At 36.3% G+C, this 21,980-nt stretch overlaps 3 protein-coding genes across 3 annotated transcripts; 1 reads left to right on the top strand and 2 right to left on the bottom strand.

Annotated features, from left to right (window-relative positions):
- Nucleotides 1-5,017: 5,017 nt before the first annotated feature.
- Nucleotides 5,018-9,516, bottom strand: LOC133864174 (GLABRA2 expression modulator). The gene is made up of 4 exons (XM_062300427.1): nt 9,033-9,516; nt 8,846-8,947; nt 7,186-7,457; nt 5,018-5,521 (listed from the first exon to the last, which is right to left on the bottom strand). Exons 1-4 carry the CDS (start codon nt 9,382-9,384, stop codon nt 5,333-5,335), a joined length of 915 nt encoding a protein of 304 aa, XP_062156411.1. The 5' UTR covers nt 9,385-9,516; the 3' UTR covers nt 5,018-5,332.
- Nucleotides 9,517-11,260: 1,744 nt separating this feature from the next.
- On the bottom strand, nt 11,261-13,511 carry LOC133863692 (uncharacterized). The gene is made up of 6 exons (XM_062299741.1): nt 13,166-13,511; nt 12,973-13,071; nt 12,694-12,735; nt 12,350-12,494; nt 11,931-12,032; nt 11,261-11,483 (listed from the first exon to the last, which is right to left on the bottom strand). The coding sequence occupies exons 1-6, from the start codon at nt 13,379-13,381 to the stop codon at nt 11,413-11,415; spliced, it is 675 nt and encodes a 224-aa protein (XP_062155725.1). The 5' UTR covers nt 13,382-13,511; the 3' UTR covers nt 11,261-11,412.
- A 4,105-nt stretch (nt 13,512-17,616) lies between these two features.
- On the top strand, nt 17,617-20,654 carry LOC133863554 (bet1-like protein At4g14600). The gene is made up of 4 exons (XM_062299543.1): nt 17,617-17,864; nt 17,999-18,122; nt 19,895-19,951; nt 20,298-20,654. The coding sequence occupies exons 1-4, from the start codon at nt 17,842-17,844 to the stop codon at nt 20,457-20,459; spliced, it is 366 nt and encodes a 121-aa protein (XP_062155527.1). The 5' UTR covers nt 17,617-17,841; the 3' UTR covers nt 20,460-20,654.
- The last annotated feature ends 1,326 nt before the right edge of the window (nt 20,655-21,980 follow it).

The raw sequence follows: 21,980 nt of genomic DNA, 5'->3' as shown, positions 1-21,980 counted from the left end.
CCATCCCTCTCTGAATCATGATAATGGGTAAGTTTATGACAATTGCACCATCGTGTCCCTCAACTCTTTCAAATTTCCCTTTTGTTCTATATATTATTGCCATGCCTTTGTATAGACTACAGGTTATCATGAGTTGAAAATCAAATCTTATTTTATAAGATTTCCTTTTTATAATAAGATAATATGTTAGTCTGCTTGCCAAAAAAATATATGTGGAGGAGATTAATGACTAAAATTCCTTTTTCATCTTTGCTTTTCCTCCTTCATTCGGTCATTTGTGTAAAGTGAGATTAATGACTGATCAAATTAAATTTCCTTTTATTTTCGATGAAAAACCGTATTTTCTCTTAATTAAGGTGAAATAACAGGCTTACTCCTTATAATTACCTGTTTTAATTTTTTCCTTCAATAAATTAAGACCAACTAATCAACAATATTATTAGAAGTTAATGTTGATGCATGTTAGGGAATATTCGTCCCCTATCAATGTGGGGCCAGATTTGCCTTTATAATGGAATCCCGGATTTCGGACTTCTGTTTGGTCTTTGGATCTTGAGCTTTGGTTATGAGCAGCCTTTAGTATTTATTAGGCCAGTCAAATCAAGTCAGAGAAGATATAAAACATCTACATGGAGCCCTGCGCTTGACAGGGGTAAAAGAGACATATAGCACATAGGGGTATAAAAAGGGAGTATAAAAATTATTAAAGGTAATCCTTCATTATTCTCTGAGATTTTTCTCTCTCTTTCTCCTCTTCTTAAAAACACTGGACTGACTTAATCGTCGGAGGAGGCTCCGCCGGCCAACCCCCGCCGGGTCTTTCCTGTTTTGCAGGCCGGCATGGGAAGGAAGGACGTCTCTGATCATGCCACGTCACCGGCCCAAAAAATCATCAACAATGCAGATTTTAGCACAGTCAAACTAGGTGAAGGGCATTGTAAAATAAGAAGAAGACTGCATAATGATGCCAGCCAAAGGTCCAGCATTCAATAGTTAAGTTAAATAATTTTTTCATAGAGACTAAATAGAGAGCTTTTTGATGTCATACCTTTTCAGAGATTTTTTTTTTTTTTTTTCTTTTCTTTTTCACTTACACAAAATTCTTTTGAGGTGGTCACTAGCTAGTAGGTATTTATTCTTATTATTTGCCACGTAATGAGCTCATAGCTATGCAATAGCTGTCTAATGAGCAAATAGCTCAAGAACTTGGACTGCTTTTTGATTGAGTGGATCTTTGATTATTTATTTCCAAATGAGTTATGATTAATTATTTTCATTATAAAGGGGGTAAACCAAAGCCAAGTTGTGAAGAGGGACAGAAATTAGCTACAAACCGATTTGTAGCTAATTTCTATAAACCAGTATAATAAATTGCAAAGTGTCATTTAGCATGTGATAATCACATTTTTTTTAATAGTATTAATAGGAAATCATGTGATTCTCACATACTTTCATAACACATGTCACTTTATTAGAGTGGTTTGTAAGAATTAACTATAAACCACTTTGTATCTTATTTTTGTCATGTGTGGAGAGCATCGAAGAGAACAACAAATTTTTAGAATAAACGTCAAATTGATAAAAGGAAGTGGTACTGAAATTAGGGTTGACAATTTTTTATATGACCTACAAACTTGAACTTGACATGAACCCAACACGAAATTTGCGGGTTAAGGTTGAAGGGTTTGACATGTTTAATTAAAGGGGTTAAGTTATGGGTGACCTATACAGTTTTATATCTATGCCTTAACACGACTCAAATCTGACACGTGACATTTAGGGCTGTCAATTTTTTATACGACTCACAATCTAACACAAAATTAACGAGTTAGGGTCGAAAGGCCTGGCTCGTTTAATTAAATAGGCCGGTTAGGTTATAGATCACTTATATAGTTTTATATTCACGTCTCGACTCGACACAATTCGAACCCAGCACGCGATATTTAGGAATATTAAATTTTGACCCGACCTCGACACTTGAAAATTAATATGAGGATTGTCCTAAATAAGTCGGTGCAATGAAACATTGTTTATGAAATAGTAATTCCATCAATATATTGGAAAATTGAGAGTTGAGGTTCTAGTTGAGTAGTGGGCAGCAGTGAGAAAGTGATTTGGTAAGAAAAAATTGGCATGGGACCAGAAATGAGTATATTTTAGAATAGAAAGAAAGGCGACGTTAAAGCTAATACGAGAAACATGATAACCTATGTGTGGAACTAGGTCCATTAGGCCACCGACAAGGCTGTGGATTGTTAGAGTCATGAAGAAGTAAACTAGATACTTATGTCATATTAGATTATAAAACACAACGACAAGAGTTTTGATGGAAAGCAATGATTTAATGGAACAGTAGAATGGCATACTTTAAAAAAAATATTGCTTGTCAAAGCCATAGGCTTCGGCTTTAGAATTGTTGCCTTGGAAGGTTACAGTGTAAATAATTGGGTTTCCAACACAAAAATGTGCCCAACATTGTTCTGGACATCACTAGGAAACTTCTTGGGGTGGTTTTTCTTTTTTGCCCCTTCCTTTTTCTTGGGAGGCAGGGGCCAGGGGGAATCAGCCGGACGGTGTTATGATGTTAATTAAGTGTTCTATATTATTTAAGTGTAATTTTAACCATATTTATAAGTTTTTGGGTACTTTTCTTTTGCAATTCGGTTTTTCATGATGAGTTCTATTTGAAGTTTTTATTATTTGATATCAGAGTCAGCCACCACGTCCAATATTAGATCAAATAGGTTGCAGTTTTGTAGTCAAGTCACGGAAGAAATCTCCTATATTCTAACCATGTGTATATAAATTATTGGACACACTCTTTCTGCAAGACGGTTTTATATAAAAGATGATTGAGAATTTGGGGGTTGAAAATTGTGCTAATTAACAAAAGGTTGAGTTTAAAAATATATACGACTATTGGCCAAATGTATATTAGATACAAATATCGAGGTCTTCACTTAGCCATATATGTGAAATCTGAGACGACTATAATGAATATTTGAATATCCGATTGGCAAATTAAAAACTTTACGTGATACATTCTTTAATTAGTATGACTATGAACTAGCTCCAAAGTACGTAACACCCTTCAAAAGAACCTCACACTGGCCTTAATTTCATGTTCCTTGTTCAACCTTTTTAGCGAAAACGATCTATTACAATCGGTAAAAAGTTTAACTAAATCAGTATCTAATTGTTTCAAATTTTTTGGATTAATTATTAGGCCGTTAATAATTAGCATTAGAGTAAACATCACGTCACACGTTGAATCATGGAGAAAGTGACTTATAAGTCTAATTAAAATTTCTTGATATTATGTATTGGGTAATAGAGCCGTCAAAAGATGAATTGCTAAGATCGGGTTAAATGTCGTTATATAGAGTAATTAAACGGTAGTAGACGTCATATTCAAAAGCATAATGAAATGATATGAACCTAAAAGTTAAAGGTTTAATCAAATCAATACCCAACAACCCTAAAACATTTAGATCAATAGTTAGCTAGTCTCTTAACACGGTATTTCCACCCTACCCTAGCCTCCCCGTCCAGAATGGTGGGCTTTGGGGCTAATCTTAGGAACCCAACATGCCAAGACATAGACCTGATTAATTCACCTACCGATCAACTGTAGTTTATAGGGCACATGACTATATCATTTGATGCTGGGCTTGTTGAAATTTTCTGATTTTCTAAAATAATTAATTGCTCTACTTTAATATCACTTTAAGATGAACTTAAAATAAAGTGTAATCTAAAGATATGACATTTGCGCGTGCACATAGAAGATGGGGGTGGGTCAATTAAGCATGCATTAGAAACAGTTTAGAGATACCTTGATTTTGACATTATAGGTTAATGATTAATGCAATCTAACTAGGATTAGTCTAAATCTTAATCACATGCCGAAAGGAAAAAATTGTGTGGCCCGCTTCAATTATGTTGATGGAAAAAAGTAATACCAAGCTGTCTGGGCCTAGCCTTAGTCTCAGGCCAATACCTCTTCTATAGGCCATGACCCAAATATTAACCCCAACTTTGAAAGCTTTAAGGATATAAAAGCTGCAATTTGCACCGGCCTAGACACATTTTCAACATCCCTTTTAAATTTGGAATCATGAGAGGTGGCCATTAAAAGATTAAAAATCTAATCCATTTTCCGAATAGAATAAAGTATTCCTTCGAATTGAGTTGAAAGAAGTTTGTTTAATCCAATCTATTAAACTGACATATGTCTCTAAAATATGTGAGAATCGCATACTCTATTTAAAATGTAAGTATCACATATTTTATTGATAGTTGTAAGTTTAATAGAGTAAATTGATCTTCATCTCAATTTGAAAGAATTGGCCATCATTTTCAAATTGGGAACGAAGAACACCAATTGCAAAATAATCTCTGTAATGTCAAGCAGGAACTTTTGGACAGTTAATTTGGCAACAGATTTTTTAAGATAAGGCCTTTACGCAGTGGGGACTAGCTCTCTTTTTGCATATCGATAGATAGCAAACAACCTGCAAAGAAGAGATTAGGAATAGATAAGAGTATATAAATTGATTATAGAAAGAGATAAGTGATCAAATTTGGTAAGAAATTGTTATAAATTTGGATCCGGGTTGAATTCAGCTCCAGTTGAAATGGACTGTGAAGATCGAGACAAGTGTCCCTAGCGTCCTGTTATGAAAAAGTACAAAATTTAATTTTAATAATTAAGGCTAAAAAGAGAAGTACAAAGTATCCATTAAGTTGATGTTCTCTTCCTTCAAATTTCCTCAATTTCAGTTCATTGCAAAAAATGCGCTTTGGAAGGACGCCCTCCAGAAAAACAGAAAATCCAACAAGGGAAAGTATAACATCCCATCCTCCTATCCTCTCCCTTCGTCCATCCATACCCATTTTTGCATGTGTAGAACAGTGGAAGAGTACTGGGGCTCCTCGGTGGATTTTTGCCAAAAGAAAAGAAAGAAAGAAAAAAAATCAACAAACGGCTTCCATATGTGCAATACAGGAGCAACTATTTGGCCAAAAGAAAGAATCCAGCTAGAAATCACTATTTCACAACTATTTTACAATGCTGATGTGGCAATCTCAAGTACCGGACGGAGGAAGAAGAAAAAATATACCTTTGTAGTTGTCCTCCCAAAACATACCAAAACATAAACTCTACAGTTACTTTGTTTCATTAACAAAGGAATTTCAAGAATTCTCAAATAAATGTGGCAATCTATGGTCCCAAAAACAGCAAGTAATAAAATTATCTAATCTATTAACTTCTGAGTTACATGAAGCACAGTGTACAATAAAGTGAAACTATGAGCCACAAAAGCAGGTATCATGCAGATTGTAAGTTGCTGGCTTGCAAAGCTTCCTGTAGGAATTTCGCAGCAGCGTTGTAGTTTAAGAAGCCCAGAAACCAAAATTCATGGTTATCAACAGAGATAACCTGAATGTACTTTTCAGTAGGGTTGGCTCTGCTTGATGAAGGATTAACATCTTTAAGCTGGTGTAATGGGATAACTACCTATTAACATCACAGAGGAAATAGGCAGAAACTGTCAGAAATTACTGCAGAAAACTCAAAATCAAATAAGTTTAACGGAGACAAATTCCAGCTTGATGTCTAACAAACAAGAAAAGAATGATTCCAACTATACACTAGTTTATGAAATTTAAAAAAATAAATAAAAATAAAAAAAGGGTTTGATGAAAATTAATATTACAAGCGAAAATAGTTCATTGATTCAATCACCTTTACCCGCTAAAAGAAGCAATCCCCATTCCCCACATTATTATTATTATTATTTTATAAGTAATTGGCCCCGAACAGGGGGAAAATCACCCACATTATTTCTTAAAAAGTGTTAAACCTCAGAAAACATTAGCTGACAACACAAACACAGGGCATGATCGCAATAAATCAGCAAACAAGTCATGAAATACCTGTGTAAAAGACCGTCTATGACCAAGAGTCACATGATTTCAGAGATTAAAATATTATCACTACAGTTAGCAAACGTCTTGATCATAACCAAACCCTAAGTTTTCACCAGGAATGAAGCCAGAATCTACCTTGAGTGGAGCAATCAACAAGTCAATCATATAGAGAATTAAAATGAAATTTATAGAACTTAAATTTCTCATAACATTATCAACACATAATTCCTATAACATTAGAAATATCAAGAGCAAAATCTTCCAAATAAGTTGATGAAGAAACCTTTACATCAACTAATATTTTTTTATTTGCCATATGCACTAGTCACAATGGAAGCAGTTTTCGTCCGAGGAGAGTGACAGCAATTTCAATTCACAAAATAAAGACCTCTTGAATGGCGCGCTAAAGAAAGTACCCCATGAGCCTTGCTTCAAAGCAACATCTATTCCCCAAAGCAAACACCCCAGAGATACTATCATAACATTAACACCATGTCTAATTAAAAATATAAACAGAAAACAAGGTAGGATGTGAATAATTGTCGTACATCTGCCATAATAGCTCATGAGGATTCAAATCATTTAGAAGATGCCAAACTTCTTTCACTAGTATTATAACTCATCAGAATCAATACTTCTACTTATGGAATTGACCCTGCCATTGTCAAATCTCCAACCCTAACAATGTTGGCAGTCAGCAAAAAGCTCCTTTACAAGTGTCTAATAATGAACGCTGATTCAAAAGCTCAATTACAAGCTAACTTTCAGAGGACTTGGAGGTAGCAAGTGGGGGGCAATGGACCCCTTCCCACCCAAAGCCCCCTTTGTTTGTATATTCATATTGAATAACACACACTATTTAAACTTGGGCCCAAGATTCCCTGGCACATCCAATGTTTAGCATATTGTATATAAACCCCATCCAAGTAAATAGTCTATTTAATTCCTCCCCCCTCCCCCGTTCTGATAATTCACAAAATTGAAATTTCCTAGTACAATCCTGGCTACTTATACAATCAAATAGATAATTAAGTCACCAAAATGATTAGTTTTAGCTTTGACCAAAAAGAGAGTCCAACCAGATTCAAATGCATTGACAAATAATATGCTCTTAATCAAGATGAAACTTCATAGGTAAAAGTGAAAAATAAAAAGGAAAGAAAACTATACAACCCGACCCCTCTCTTACCCTATGCAGGCATGTACGATTCATACAAATGTACCTTTTTTTTAAGTATCATACAAATGTACCTTATAATAGCTCCATTCAGTTTGGTCATTGACTGTATATGAAAGAGGATTATCGCTACAAAACGCAAGCTTTGCTGTGGATACATATAAAACTCCCATGACTGGACCAGCTGACGTGGATAAGTAACATGCGTATGAATCCTGAAGTTTCTCTTCAGGAACAGTCTCAAAAGTTTGCCGGAAAATTTTCTCATAACCACCTTCTGCTAGGACCTTTGTTCCCTGTGCAATTCTTCCCATTGCAGCATCAGCAAAACTAGGGCCGGTTTTCACTAATTTAATACAAACGGAGGTCACTTTAGTACTAATAAGAAAAACAAATAAAAGAACGGTCAGTAGTAATTTCATGTATGACAACTGCAAAATGGTTTTGAAAATTTGAGAAAAGTAAAAGAAAAAAAGTATAATCAAGCTATATAGAAACAAAGAAAGAAATAGAAAGACACAGAACATCTCATTTTTTCAGTACCAAAATTATGCAAATAACTCAGCATTCAGTCCTTTATAAAAAAGAAGATATCATGGTTTGGTAGAAAAAAGTGAGTACAGATGGTTTGGTCATGTCCAAACAGGACTAGTAACAACTACACTTACACGACAAATTGTTCTGGTTGAAGAAAAGTGCATGGACCAAGATTATAAGAAGAGGCATGATGTCCTAAAGTCTAATAAAAGACAAGGATCTCCACTTTTTAATTACAAAACTGTGTGACAACCACCTCAGTAACTCACTTTAAGATCTATATGACCACATAGCAAAACAGCATCTACATGAAAGAGACAATAAATCCTAAATAGCTTATTATCATATCTTAACTTATTGTTATTACTTTCTTTTTTATAAACCCTTCAAGGCAGGGCCCCTTTGGGGCCCATCCCTGTAGGATAAATCCTGGATACACGACTCCACCCACAAGAACTGTGTATCAGGTAATTAAAGAAACTCGAACAGCCGACCTTGTAATATTACACCAAACGAGCGACCATTTGAGCTAACCCTCACGGCATTGTTACTAATTTTGATAGCATCAAATCAAACTTCCTGCTTATTTTGAAACTTATAATATATATTGCTTAGAATTTTGAACAAATAAAACTTTTGCTAGCTAAGAAATTACAAGGCATCTTATTAGAGGAGCTTTATAGTTTGGGTCGATAATTTCAACAATCTTGGAAAAATATAGTATATTGGAGCAGCCAGTAATCAACAATTAAAATACAAGTTCATAAGCTCTACTAGCGTTTAGGTAATGAACATTTGAAAAGCTAATTTTACTATTCATTCATGTGGTCTTGTGTGAAGGATCTTCCCCAGAACTCTGATCATTAACATTTTCATTATTTTCTTGCATCTGCCTCTTACACAGAAATAACATCGACCAACTAAAGAGATCAAACAATCGCCAGCCCTCAAAACCACATCACAATCTTTGATAATAATCCCCCAAAACCATCAAACGCGAACCAATCATTTATCCACAACGAATGAACTATAACAAGAAAGTCCAATCCCCCCATCCAAGAATAGAATCAAAAGCACTAAAGTTAACTACATGCATGGAGAAACTAATCAAATAACTTAACTATGCAGCTAATTCAGCAGAAAATCAAAGAGCAACGTCTTCGTAACATCGAATCTGATAAAACCTAAAAAACTTACAGTGCTGCCAAGTGTTTCCAGCGAGATCTTCAGCCTTCCTAGTGGTTTCCCCGACCTTCTTTCCCCACCTCCCAAGCACGTTCCGTACAGTATCCACCGTATCTGCCGCAAAAAAAATATACAGAAATTCCATCAATACCGAATGATGTACGTAAACAAATACGTATAGAAACAGAGAATACTTTACCCTTGAAGGAGAAGGAAGAGGAGGGAACAGGGGAAGAAGACACGTAGGGGCTGGATCCGCTGGGGTAGGACATGGCGGGCGATTCCGTCACCAGTTCGGGGCTCCAGCGCACCGATTTCCTCGATCCGAGCGACGCCGTTCGGGTCGTGGATGGCTCGGTCTCGGTCTGAGTCTGAGCCTGGGTCTGTCCCTCACTCTGACTCTCGCTCTGAGACTCCGATCCAATCACCAAACTCGTCCACTTCCCGTCCCCATTCGTCGCATGGCCCGCCTCTTTCGGATCGAGTTTCAGGTCTGGGTCCTGCCCTGGGGCTCGCATGGCTTGCTCCTTCTCCGGCTTCGGCTGTTCCATTTTATCGGTGGCGCGTGGGGTATCGTTATTTTGGGTTTTCTTAATCTGGAATTTTTCAATTTGAATGCTCTGTGTGTGTTTTCTTCTTTTTTGTTTTTGTCATTTTTCTTTTAAGTTTGAAAATTCGTGGAGTTTTGGATTAGAAAACGGGTATTTACCGGTGAGGACGGTAATGGCCTTAGAAGTTAGAAATGTATGGCTTTTTTTAGCGCGAAGAAGGGCTTGGGCTTGGGCCCATTCCATGAGCCGCTTGTGTTGGAATTGTGAAGGGCTAGGCTCGCGTTTGATTGTGGAATCTTGATATTACTAGTTTACGACACAATACAGGCCCCAAATATCATGTTTGATGGGAATAGAAACTGGGCCAATCTAGCGCTCATACTTGAAATTGGACCCACCAACATCATAAAAATCAACTTGCTTCATCGCCTATCCTAACCGTAACCTACTCTATAACGGTTTTTATTATCTTGAATCTATTAGCACTCTTTACTTTTGTGGCGACATCACTCAAACATTAAGTATTCCCTTTCCTGGGTCACTCAAATCAAAAGTCCAACTCGTGCTCCAAAACTCGTGAACCACACAAAATTAAGTCCTTAAACCTATTCCATATTATGCTGACTCAATCTATCACCATACTCCAAAGTAGAACCCACCATGATCAAATGTCACTTCCAATTTTTATATCCTTCTACAATTTGATCTCAAAAGTTTAAGCAGGTGGATTGAGATCTAATTATGTCTTATCAATTAGTCTTTTTTACACTTACTATTTTATATGAAACTAAATTAGTATAATTATTATTCTGTGCAAGGCTTAACCATTTATACTGACACGAATATTTTTCAATACAATTGGTTCCAACCATATTATAGTTCCTTACACGATAGATATCAAATCAGAACATGCAACAGAAGAAAATCTTTTCGCTTTGAATCCTTTTAGTTGATGAAACATCCTACATGGAGGGTATTATTAGGAGAAAGTCCCTTCTCTCAATTGCACAAAAGATTTAAGCAACTTGAAGTAAAGCACACTTTGGAAATTCTAGCAGATAAAAGCGGAGTTGAAAGCCAGATTGATAGAACTTCAAAGCACTGCAGCAACTGACAATTCCTTGGCTAAGGCAAAGCTATCACCAGTAGAATTTGGTCTATTTGGAGCTGCTAGAAGGAAGAAAAGGGAGTTTATTGGGGCAACGTCCTAGGTTGAAATTGTCGAAAGAGGGCGATAAGAACACAACTTTTTCATGCTATTTATGTACAAAGAAGGTAACGAATTAGAATTGCTAAACTCAGATATCAAGAGGGGAAACAGAAATCCTCTGCATTTAGAGGATTGCTCTTTTCAAATCAGTAGGTTCAAGAGATTGTGGACAAAAAACTTGCCATAAAAGATTACATTTGGGCAATATGGTAATTTGTGTTTGTGTGTCATATTCAGATTGTGTCGAAACACAAACATAAGATTACATAGGTTAACCATAACCCGACCCATTTAATTAAATGGATCAAATCCTTCAACACTAACTCACTAATTTCGTGTCCGATTCACAGGTCGTAACAAAAATTATTAACTTTAAATGTCACGTGTTGGGTTTAAGTCATGTTGAGGCATGAATACAAGACTGTATATGTAAACCTAACCGACCCATTTAATTAAATGGGTTAGACCCTTCAACCTTAATTCATTAATTTCGTGTTAGATTCACATCCAATTTACAGGATGTGTCAAAAATTGTCAATCTCATTATCTACCCAACAACCATGCTCAAAATTTGACATTGATGTCCACTGACCATTGGCTTACAAAAATGTAATGGGAGCAACATTTTGATGCTTGTTATCTAACACCCATCGGCTTTCTCAAATGTAAAGCTAACAGATAATGAATATCTTTATTTATTAGAGTTAACCATTGCTGACGATTGACGGCACATAGTATTATACAATATTAAGAAGAAGAATACGATTATGGTTCATGAGAATCCTAGGCAATAAAGCAGCCTTCCCAGCTAAACAGATCTATTCTTCGTGTCCCGGCAGCATTTGAATCTTCTCAATGAACTTGAGCATTGTTTCCTCGGCCTCATCCTCTGCACAAAAATAAAATAAAATAAAACTTAAGAATCTAGTATTATCTTTATTTTTTATTATTGGAATCATATCCACACGTCACTATATATTTTCTTATTAGTAAGTTCTTTTTTATGGTTGGTAAGCATCTTATTAGTAAGTTACCCACTGGCACAATAGGTATTGAAGGATTTAGATAGCAGGCAATAAGGCTGTCTCATTGCAATGGGCGGCCTCATTTGAGTCTCACCTGCTCAGGTAGGCGTTTAGGCCACCCGAGTTTTGCATGTTCAGGCTGCATGGCTGAACATCTGTCAAAACAGGTGGGGCTCGAACAACTTTTTACATAGATAATTATCTTATTACACTTGCTGCACGGCATCCCCATCCCTAGCTTACATATTATGCAAAGGCAAAATGAAAATCTGGACGATATGCATGTGGCAGAAATTAAGTATACTACTAACCAAGTTTAGGAATAGTGTGGCCCTTGGGGTGATGAATTACAACAGGGTCCACGAATGATTCCAGTAGAGAAGTCCCCTCTTGCTTATTGAAGTCTTTCTCCCCTGCAGCACAAGAGACAAATAAGACAAAATGAGATGTCTCCTGGATGAATTATCTCAACCCACACATAATCGGGAAAGTATTAAAGGCCCATTTGCATATATGACCACCAGCCAATTCATTATAGAAAAACTATTGCATGTTTCCATGGATTATCCTTCATTGTTATGGCCAATAGGTAATATCCCTAATTGGGTATTTTTTTTATATTCCCAGGCCCATTGGCCTATACTCTCAATAATCTCTCGCAGAGAATGAGATCAAAACATAGAGTTTGTACAATAAAGTATGAAGATGGCATTATCAATTTTCAAATTACCTATCAAGTGGAGAGATGGGCACTTGATGGGAGATGAAAAAGCATTAGCAGCCAGCTTAGGCGCCCCATACTTGGATCCTCCAAACTTAGCTCCTGATATTATTATCACAAACTTTATCTTCGGTACCTTAGTAAGAGCCACACCCTGCAATTGACACACCATTGTTTCTCTTTGTTACCCTTATTAATTCTCCTCCTCACAAAGACTAATTCTCAAAGTACTTTTGGTATGCTTTTAACAAAACTTGAAATAAAACGTAATGGTAGAAAACATTAACAAGAACATAAGAAAATGCTACCAAAAGAATGCCTTAAAAGAAATTGAACAGATAAGTTTCTTGTACCTCTTCTTGCATTCCGGGCAATAAAGATGCTATCATTCCTCCCTGAAATCCATTACAGTTCAAAAATAATAAACAAATCAGAGATGGTGAAAAAAAAAAAATCATTTCAGTAACATAGATCCGTATTGAAGAGCACCCGCGCCTCAACCTATCCGGGTAGGTACCCGGCAGCCCGAGTTCCGCCTACTCTAACTGCCCGAATACCTGCTCGAGCAGGTGAAGCTTGAATGCCCTCTTACATCATATCGAAAAGTAAAAAAGTTTTTCCGACAATCGCACCATGGAGAAGCCCAGTACACCGTCAAAAGGACCATGCTTTAACATGTAATCTTCCATGTATGCAAGACATTCTTCAAAATTGGTATACTCCGTAAAATCCTATAAGAAAATAACCATTGTAAAAGTTACTAAAACGTACTCTGTTTTCACCGCGAAAAAGCTAAAACAATATTCGATGGGAAAGATGTAGAACCTCGTTGGCTTGGAACCACTCAAAGTAGGGAGGGTCGTAAATGCCTTCCACGTCGGACTTTCCTTCAGCAGGAAACGGGGCGTCAAGGAAGAAAAGGTCCAGCTTTTCGAGCACGGTTTGGGGCAATCTTCCTGCCAATTTCTTGAGAATTTCACCGCTTGTTCTGAAGCCATGGAGGCACAGAATTCTGGGTTTTCTCTGGGTTTGATTCTCCATGAGTAGTAAAGTATTTTCTTTCTAGCTTTCAAGATGTACTCACTGGGATATACCACTCACACAGCGGCCGGTGCTCTAATTTCTTGCCTGCTGCAACATAAGAAAGAAGCAGTACTGCCTTGGCCCTGCCCTATCGTCTATTTAATGGGGTTCGTTATTCTTATATTTTTTATTTTTTGGTCAAAACCTACCAGTTCTTATTATTTTTCTTGTCTTCTTTTAAAAGCTTACCAAACTCTCTTCCGGCTTCAATGGATGGCTCTTAGTCCCTTTAGACGGCTCAAGATGAAGGTAGGTGGCTTGACAATTACCTTTTTCCTTCACCAACCCACTTTGAGAAGGGACCAACTTGAGCTCGTGGGCTCCCGACCTTCTTTCCCCACCTACCAATTGTTAGAAAAAATAATCGAAAGCAGAAAAACGAAATGCTCCTGCGTTACAACGTCGCTTTCCTTAATAAATTATTTGTCCCCACCAGAAAGGTATGCAAAAAGGTTACAGCAAATAATTCTCCAGGATACAATGGAGCCCAGAAACCTCTGTTTGTTTAATCTCGTTTTGCACTAACGAAAAATTAAACCCGAATACTCTAAAATTTTTCTATTATATCAAGAGACAGACAGAGACTCTTTTTAATTTTAAAATACAGAAGGTATCAGAAAAAGCATTGAAGATAAAAGAAATTTTATTATTTCTTTTATTAAACACTGTACAACAGTTATTTCTGTATATTTCTGATAACTGGACAGCAGTTACTTCTGTATAATATTTAAATAACTGCTAATCTAACCGTCCATAACTGCTTCCATAACAGTCATAAACTGCTGTTTCAACAGACACTTAAATCTGACCATCAGATCAAATAACTGTCTATGATTGATTAATAATAACCATTAGATCGTTATTAATTAATCTCAACCATTAGATCAAATGTGATTTGACCTCACAGTTTATTTATTTGATTGTCCAGTAAATCCGACCATTGGATCTACCTAAGAAGCATCCTATGGTTTAGATTAAACCACTAGATCAATTGATCATGACCATCCAAAATCGAAAGGTCATGATTAGATCGCTCCGAGCTCTGATGTTTCGTGCTAAGTGCCAAGTGCGCCATCAAAGCGCCACTATCGCCCACTGCCACGCGCGTGCGCGTGCGTGTGCGTCCGGTGCTTCGCACCGTACTATAGTATACACATAAGAGTATACACCTAAGCATTACTTTAAATGCTTAAAGTGTGTTGGGCCTTATAAATGCCAACTTCAGTTTCTCTTTTTCCCATGTGGGACTATCTTCATTTAATGCTTTTAAATACCTTCCTTTTAAATGATTCCCAAGACACAAAATAAATATTTATATACATATTAATTTTGAAAATACTTTAACACCAAGCACGTTCCATACAGTATCCACCGTATCTGCCCCAAAAAAAATATACAGAAATTCCATCAATACCGAATGATGTACGCAAACAAATACGTATAGAAACAGAGAATACTTTACCCTGAAGGAGAAGGAAGAGGAGGGAACAGGGGAAGAAGACACGTTGGGGCTGGATCCGCTGGGGTAGGACATGGCGGGCGATTCCGTCACCAGTTCGGAGCTCCAGCGCACCGATTTCCTTGATCCGGGCGACGCCATTCGGGTCGTGGATGGCTCGGTCTGAGTCTGAGCCTGGGTCTGTCCCTCACTCTGACTCTCGTTCTGAGACTCCTATCCAATCACCAAACTCGTCCACTTCCCGTCCCCATTCGTCGCATGACCCGCGTCTTTCGGATCGTGTTTCAGGTCTGGGTCCTGCCCTGGGGCTCGCATGGCTTGCTCCGTCTCCGGCTTCGGCTGTTCCATTTTATCGGTGGCGCGTGGGGTATCGTTATTTTGGATTTTCTTAATCTGGAATTTTTCGATTTGAATGCTCTGTGTGTTTTTTTGTTTTTGTCCTTTTTCTTTTAAGTTTGAAAATTCGTGGAGTTTTGGATTAGAGAAGTCAGAAATGTATGGCTTTTTTTAGCTCGAAGAAGGGCTTGGGCTTGGGCCCATTCCATGAGCCGCTTGTGTTGGAATTGTGAAGGGCTAGGCTCACGTTTGATTGAGGATCTTGATATTACTAGTTTACTACACAATACAGGCCCCAAATATCATGTTTGATGGGAATACAAACTGGGCCAATCTAGCGCTCATACTTGAAATTGGACTCACCAACATCATAAAAATCAACTTACTTCATCGCCTCTCCTAAGTGTAACCTACTCTATAATGACTTTTATTATCTTGAATCTATTAGCACTCTTTACTTTTGTGGCGACATCACTCAAACATTAGGTATTCCCTTCTCTGCGTCACTCAAATCGAAAGTTCAACTCGTGTTCCAAAACTCGTGAAGTCTTTAAACCTATTTCATCTTATGCTGAATCAATCTATCTTCATACTCCAAAGTAAAACCCACCATGATCAAATGTCACTTCGAGTTTTTATATCCTTTTACAATTTGATCTCAAAAGTTTAAGCAGGTGGATTGAGATCTAATTATGTCTTATCAATTAGTCTTTTTTACACTTACTATTTTATATGAAACTAAATTATTATAACTATTATTCTGTGCAAGGCTTAACCATTTATACTGACATCAATATTTTTCAATACAATTGGTTCCAACCATATTATAATTCCTTACACGATAGATATCCAATCAGAATATGCAACAGATGAAAATCTTTTCGCTTTGAATCCTTTTGGTTGATGAAACATCCTACATGGAGGGTATTATTAGGAGAAAGTCCCTTCTATCAATTGCACAAAAGATTTAGGCAACTTGAAGTAAAGCACACTTTGGAAATTCTAGCAGATAAAAGCTGAGTTGAAAGCCAGATTGATAGACCTTCAAAGCACTCATGCAACTGACAATTCACTGGCTAAGGCAAAGCTATCACGAGCAGAATTTGGTTTATTTGGAGCTGCTACAAAGAAGAAAAAGGAGTCTATTGGGGGCAACGTCCTAGGTTGATATTGTCCAAATGGGTGATAAGAACACAACTTTTTCATGCTATTTCTGTATAAAGAAGGCAACGAATTATAATTGTCAAACTTAAATATCAAGAGGGGAAACGGAAATCCTCTGCATTTAGAGGATTAATGCTCTTTTCAAATCAGTAGGCTCAAGAGATTGTGGACAAACAACTTGCCATACAAGATTGCATTCGGGCAATATGGTAATTTGTGTTCGTGTGTCATGTTCAGATCGTGTCGAGACACAAATATAAGACTACATATGTTAACCCTAACCCGACCCGTTTAATTAAATGTATCAAACCCTTCAATACTAACTCACTAATTTCGTGTTCGGTTCACAGGTCGTAACAAAAATTGTCAACTTTAAATGTCTCGTGTACTCAAAAATTACACACACTTTGTACACAAAGTCGTACGTGGCACATTATTTTAATTTTAATTTTTTTTAAAAAAAATCTCGTCATGTAGGACTTTGCGTATAAAATGTGTGCAAGAAATATTTATCTAGTGTAATTAGGGTATTATAGTTTTATTACAAATATTTTTACAAATTAATGTAATAATTCATAATTAATAAAATAATTAAGTAAAAAAATTGATTTGTCCGTTTGAGTTATTTGTATTTGGGAATTAGCAACCTTTACATCTTGGTAAATTTATGATAATTTTTCAAAAAATTTAACTATTGTTTAAATTAAATTAAACCATTCAGATTTTACCATTTTAATATTAAAATTTTAAGAACTTCATTTTTGGACTTATCTAAAATATATATATATATATATATATATATATATATATATTCATATCTCTCAATTGTCTACTGTCTATTCATCTGAGAAAAAAAAATGTCTGCTTGCATTCCAAAGTGAGAAATCCAATTAAGTTCACGTAACTTATTTTTTCCAAACTGCTATGGAGAAAATTGCTCCAATTTAATTAATTGAACTGACATTTGTTAATTATTACATAATGAGAAATGATCCTTACACTCATTTCTCACAACAGCTCCATAACAAGTTGATGTGGCTGATAATATTTTATTATTTTTTTTGTTTTCTTTTTGTAAAAAAAATAATAAAATATTACTAACCACATCAGCTTGTTGTGAAACTATTATAAGAAATAAGTGTATGGATCATTTCTCCTTAAAATAAGCGTTCCCTTGCCTTGTGCAACCCAAAGGTTCCTCCCAAACATCACCAACCCAAGAGACCCAGAAAATAAAACGTTTAGACCAAAACCCACCTAAACGAACATCCCTAGCAACCAAAGACGACTCCTCCAAATCCCCCCCTCACAGGCCCCAAAAAAGAAAAACCTTTTGGAACCCAATTTGAACCAGTTGGGTCGGGTAGTGGGCCAAAGACCCATATTGGCTCATCTTGCACCTTCTACAAGGACGCGTCCTGGATCCCCCAAGTTCCGAACCCAATTCCGCTCACTTCCAATGGCAAATCCTTACCGATCAAGGTACCCAAATTCCTTCCCCCAGGTTCCCTCATTTTGTATCTCTCACTCTCTCATGTTCATATATATATATATATATATATATATATATATATATATATATATATATATTCAAACTGGGGTAATGTGTTGTGCAGCGAAGGTCTTAGTGCGAGACAGGGCGCTAATTCGGATGAAATCCAATTGAGGATTGATCCAGTGCATGGAGACCTCGACGAGGAGATCTCGGGTCTTCATTCGCAAGTCAGACGGCTTAAAAGTGTAAAGTTTACCAATTCTCTCGCTATTCAGATCAGATGTTACCTACCTCTGGTTTGGAATTTCTTGTTTTAATTAGGGATATGGAGCTCGTGTGCTGAATTGTTTGCTTTTGTGCAATCTGAGTCATGGATTTGAGTTTGGTTTGGTGAGACAAATCATTGAAATGTGTCTGACCTGTATAGAAGGAGTTCTGATTTTGCCAGTTTGTGTTTTATGTTGTTTGGGACCTCGCAGCAGAGCTATGAAATTGAAAGAAGAACACGAAATACAATAATAACGGATATAATATTATTTATGAGTAATGAGTGAGTGATCAAGTTGATAAAAAGGTCTCAGTGACTATTGCACTATATAAAGTGATCGCTGAGTAGCAACAATGTAGGAGATTGTGAAGCCAAGATCGTGAGCCGGTGGAAGGGGAGAATGATGTTTTGCTATCAGAATACTAGTGCCAAATTGGTTTTCACCAAAATCGCGGTAGACCGAGGATGGAAGAAAAGGACAGGGAAAGAGACTCATTATAAGGAGAAAAATAGAGACAAAGTAACTAAGAAACCATTGAAGCAACTTTAACAAGTTGGGAGTTTTGTTCGTAGCTTGTAAATGTTTCCTTTAATGCTATCAAGGTCTATGCGTGGTGGAATTGGTAACTTAAACTACTGATGCTTGAATAGGGATAGTCCAGAACTGAATGTATGCATTTTTTATTTTATTTTATTAAACTTTGAACTTCCTTAGTTTGATTCTACTTCTCAGCTGTATGTTTCTGTTTCTTGATGGTGCATTACCCCAGCACACTATCCTTCTAGTTGCTACCATAGCATTCCCTATATTGTTAAGCAAAACAGCGTCAGAAGTACAATTTTTACCACACATGGTGTGGGAAGAACATCCTTCTTTTTTTCACTCACTGCACACAAAACTTAAAAGCCTATTATGATTTTTTTCCATAATTCTATTCATGGGTTGTCTTACTCTTTCCTCTATGAAACGCTCTATTCTTTATGCTTCTAATCTTTCTGAAACTTAAATTTCACCAAAACTGCTAATACCACTTTCAAATTTTAAACCATGCAGTGGCCTACAAATCACTCTTGGATACCAATCTTGAGTATTCTGTTCTTTATAGTACACATTTGACTAAGGTTTCACCACCTCTGCAATTTTAGAACATATTATCCTGAAACATTTTGATCGCAAAGCGTCTTTCTCTACTATTAAGTTGGTTTTCGACACTCATTTCTTCTCATCTTTTGGCTCATCTTTTAAATCACAACTGCATTCAGCAGAGGCTGTTGCATTGTGGCTCATCAGTGCAGTTATTAACTTTGGGACCAAAACATTGCCCCAAGAATTGAATGATAGGTCATGTCTAGCTTTTGGTTTTCAAAAACATAGAATCTGTAATTGTATGTTCATAAGAATTCACATTGTTCTGGTTTCCTACTACAGTCTACAATGGCTGTTTGGGAAAGTGAAACAGGTTCTTTTAGAGTACTTCTTGTACGCCCTTTGCTGACTCACCTATATCCTTGTTGTTAATTGATCAGGCCTCTTGCCATAGGGGGAGGTCACTGGACTAACTCCTATCAAACCAGTAGCGTCATCTGGATTGAAAATTAGACCTACCTTGTGTTCAAAAAAGAGTGAAGGAAAAAAAAAAAAAAAAACAGTCCTACCTCCTATATTTCAATTTTCGTTTTAATTTCAAATCTCATTTCACTTTTTCGTCCCTCAGTTTTGTGAACTCTTATTCATATATTGCTTTGCAGGTGGCTCAAGAGATTGAAGCAGAAACAAGAATTCAGAATGATATCCTCTCTGATTTGGTAAATTTATTGCTCCAACCTTATATGTACTTAAAATCCAATATCCTGAGGGCATTTAGAGTCTTGGTGTGCCTTGATTGAGATTATCTTTGAAGCTGGTTTTCTGATTTGTCTTATGGATGCATGAGCTTTCATCTTTTGCACTGGTATATATTTTTTTTCCCTGAGCCTTTTGCATTAGTGCTTGCTGTTAAGGAAATACAAACACAGACACACGTGCACATTTGCATGTGTGCGCGCGCGCACACACAAAACTTCTGAAGTCCACTTAACACTATCTGCTATTTTGTTGAAGGGATGAACATATTGCATCATGACAAATTGCTTCTTCTGGTTTTTACAACAGCAAATGGCAATGAGTCAAGCTGGGGCAGGGGTGAAAAATGGCATGAGGAGGTTGAATAGAACCATCACCCAGCAGAGCTCAAATCATATCTTGCAAGTGATTGTTTTTGGACTACTTTGTTTCAGTATAGTTTACCTATGGTCCAAGCTACTTAGAAGGTGAGGACCTAGTTTACTCCAAAAGAGAGTTGTCGCTCATGAATTATACGGGTCTTTTGTGGCCATCAACGTAACATCCAGGTTTTATGATACAAGTTGCATTGTAAATCCTCCTTTGTAGTTGTAGTTGTGAAGCTCTATTTGACGAAAGGTTTGAGATTTTTTTTCCCCATGCGCAATATAGGTCTATATTCTCCAACATGCTTGCAGTAGCTTTGAGGCACATCTAAATACGGAATTTTGAAAACAGAATATGATTCTGATTCTACTTTTTTCAAAAATAAATAGTATTTTATTCAATTTTTTTCAAAAACAAATTATATTTTATTCAACTTTTTCTAAACAAATCATATTTTATTCAATTTTTTTTTTTTTTTTAAAAAAAAAATAAGACTTTGAAATTCGCAAACAGAATAAGAATTCAATTCTGATTTCAAAAATTTAATACACAAACGTACCAATTATCCAAAAAAAAAGTATGTGGAGCCTCATCTCTACTCCACAGTCCACATACTTTGATATTGTTAATTTGATCCTCTAAAGAAGGGAATACTTAGGCCTTGTCTTTTAAGGGAGTGGGAGTTAGAAGTGGTAGATGTGATATAAAGTAAAAAAAATTTGTATGGAAAAGTAAAAAATTTTTGTATTGTAGTGAATTTTTTTTTATTTAAATAGTAATAAAAAATTATTGATGTGATATAAAGTTAAAATATTTTGAAATTAATTGTTTTTGAAAAAAGTGAAGATGGGGAGGCAGGATTTTATTTTCTTTACCAAACAAGCCCTTACTTTTGTAGGAGTGAGTTTCGTATCAAGAGTAGATTTTGTGCTTTGGAAATCTGCACACCAAGACGAATGTCAACAATGCAACGGAGCTAATGAAGGATTTGAATCTCTAACTTCAGAACTGGGTATCTAATACAGTGTGTGATTGGAGGATGTTACTATTTTCTCTAGTTCACTAAACATGTTGAGCTATACATGGTTTTTGATTTACGCCTCATTTGGTTTTGGCAAAAAATATTTTCTAGAAAATGTTTTTCCCATTTTTGACTGTTTGCTGCTGCGTAAAATATTAGTTAACTTGAAAATGTTTTCATTTGACCAAGAAAAATAACATTCAATAAGTGTAAAATGGTTTACATTTTTCATCTGTGTAAACTATTTTCCGCCTTTGCCCTACACTCTAAGAAGGCAATTGTGAGAGGGTCCTTCATGGGGCCTACCCATCCAAGCAAATTTCAGGCTACCCGAACACCTGCTTGAGCAACTGAACCCTACAAAGGCTTTCTTCTTACAATTACTTGCAATTTGGGCAAACAAATACACTTGATCTCGATTCTATCTCCGAAGCCTTCTGTTCTCTCACTTTCTTCTTCCATAGCTCAATATTTTTTTTTTCTCCTCTTTTCTCACAGCTCCTCAAATTAATGAAAATATATATAAAAAATAAATAAAAATAAAAATATTTGATGATTTTCCATACGAAGCGTGTCAAACACTGAAAAATATATTTTCAAACTAT

Source organism: Alnus glutinosa, chromosome 3 (assembly GCF_958979055.1).
Source record: "Alnus glutinosa chromosome 3, dhAlnGlut1.1, whole genome shotgun sequence".
NCBI lineage: Eukaryota > Viridiplantae > Streptophyta > Magnoliopsida > Fagales > Betulaceae > Alnus > Alnus glutinosa.
Note: the sequence above shows the minus strand (reverse complement) of the source record. Positions and strands in the feature narration are given on the sequence as shown.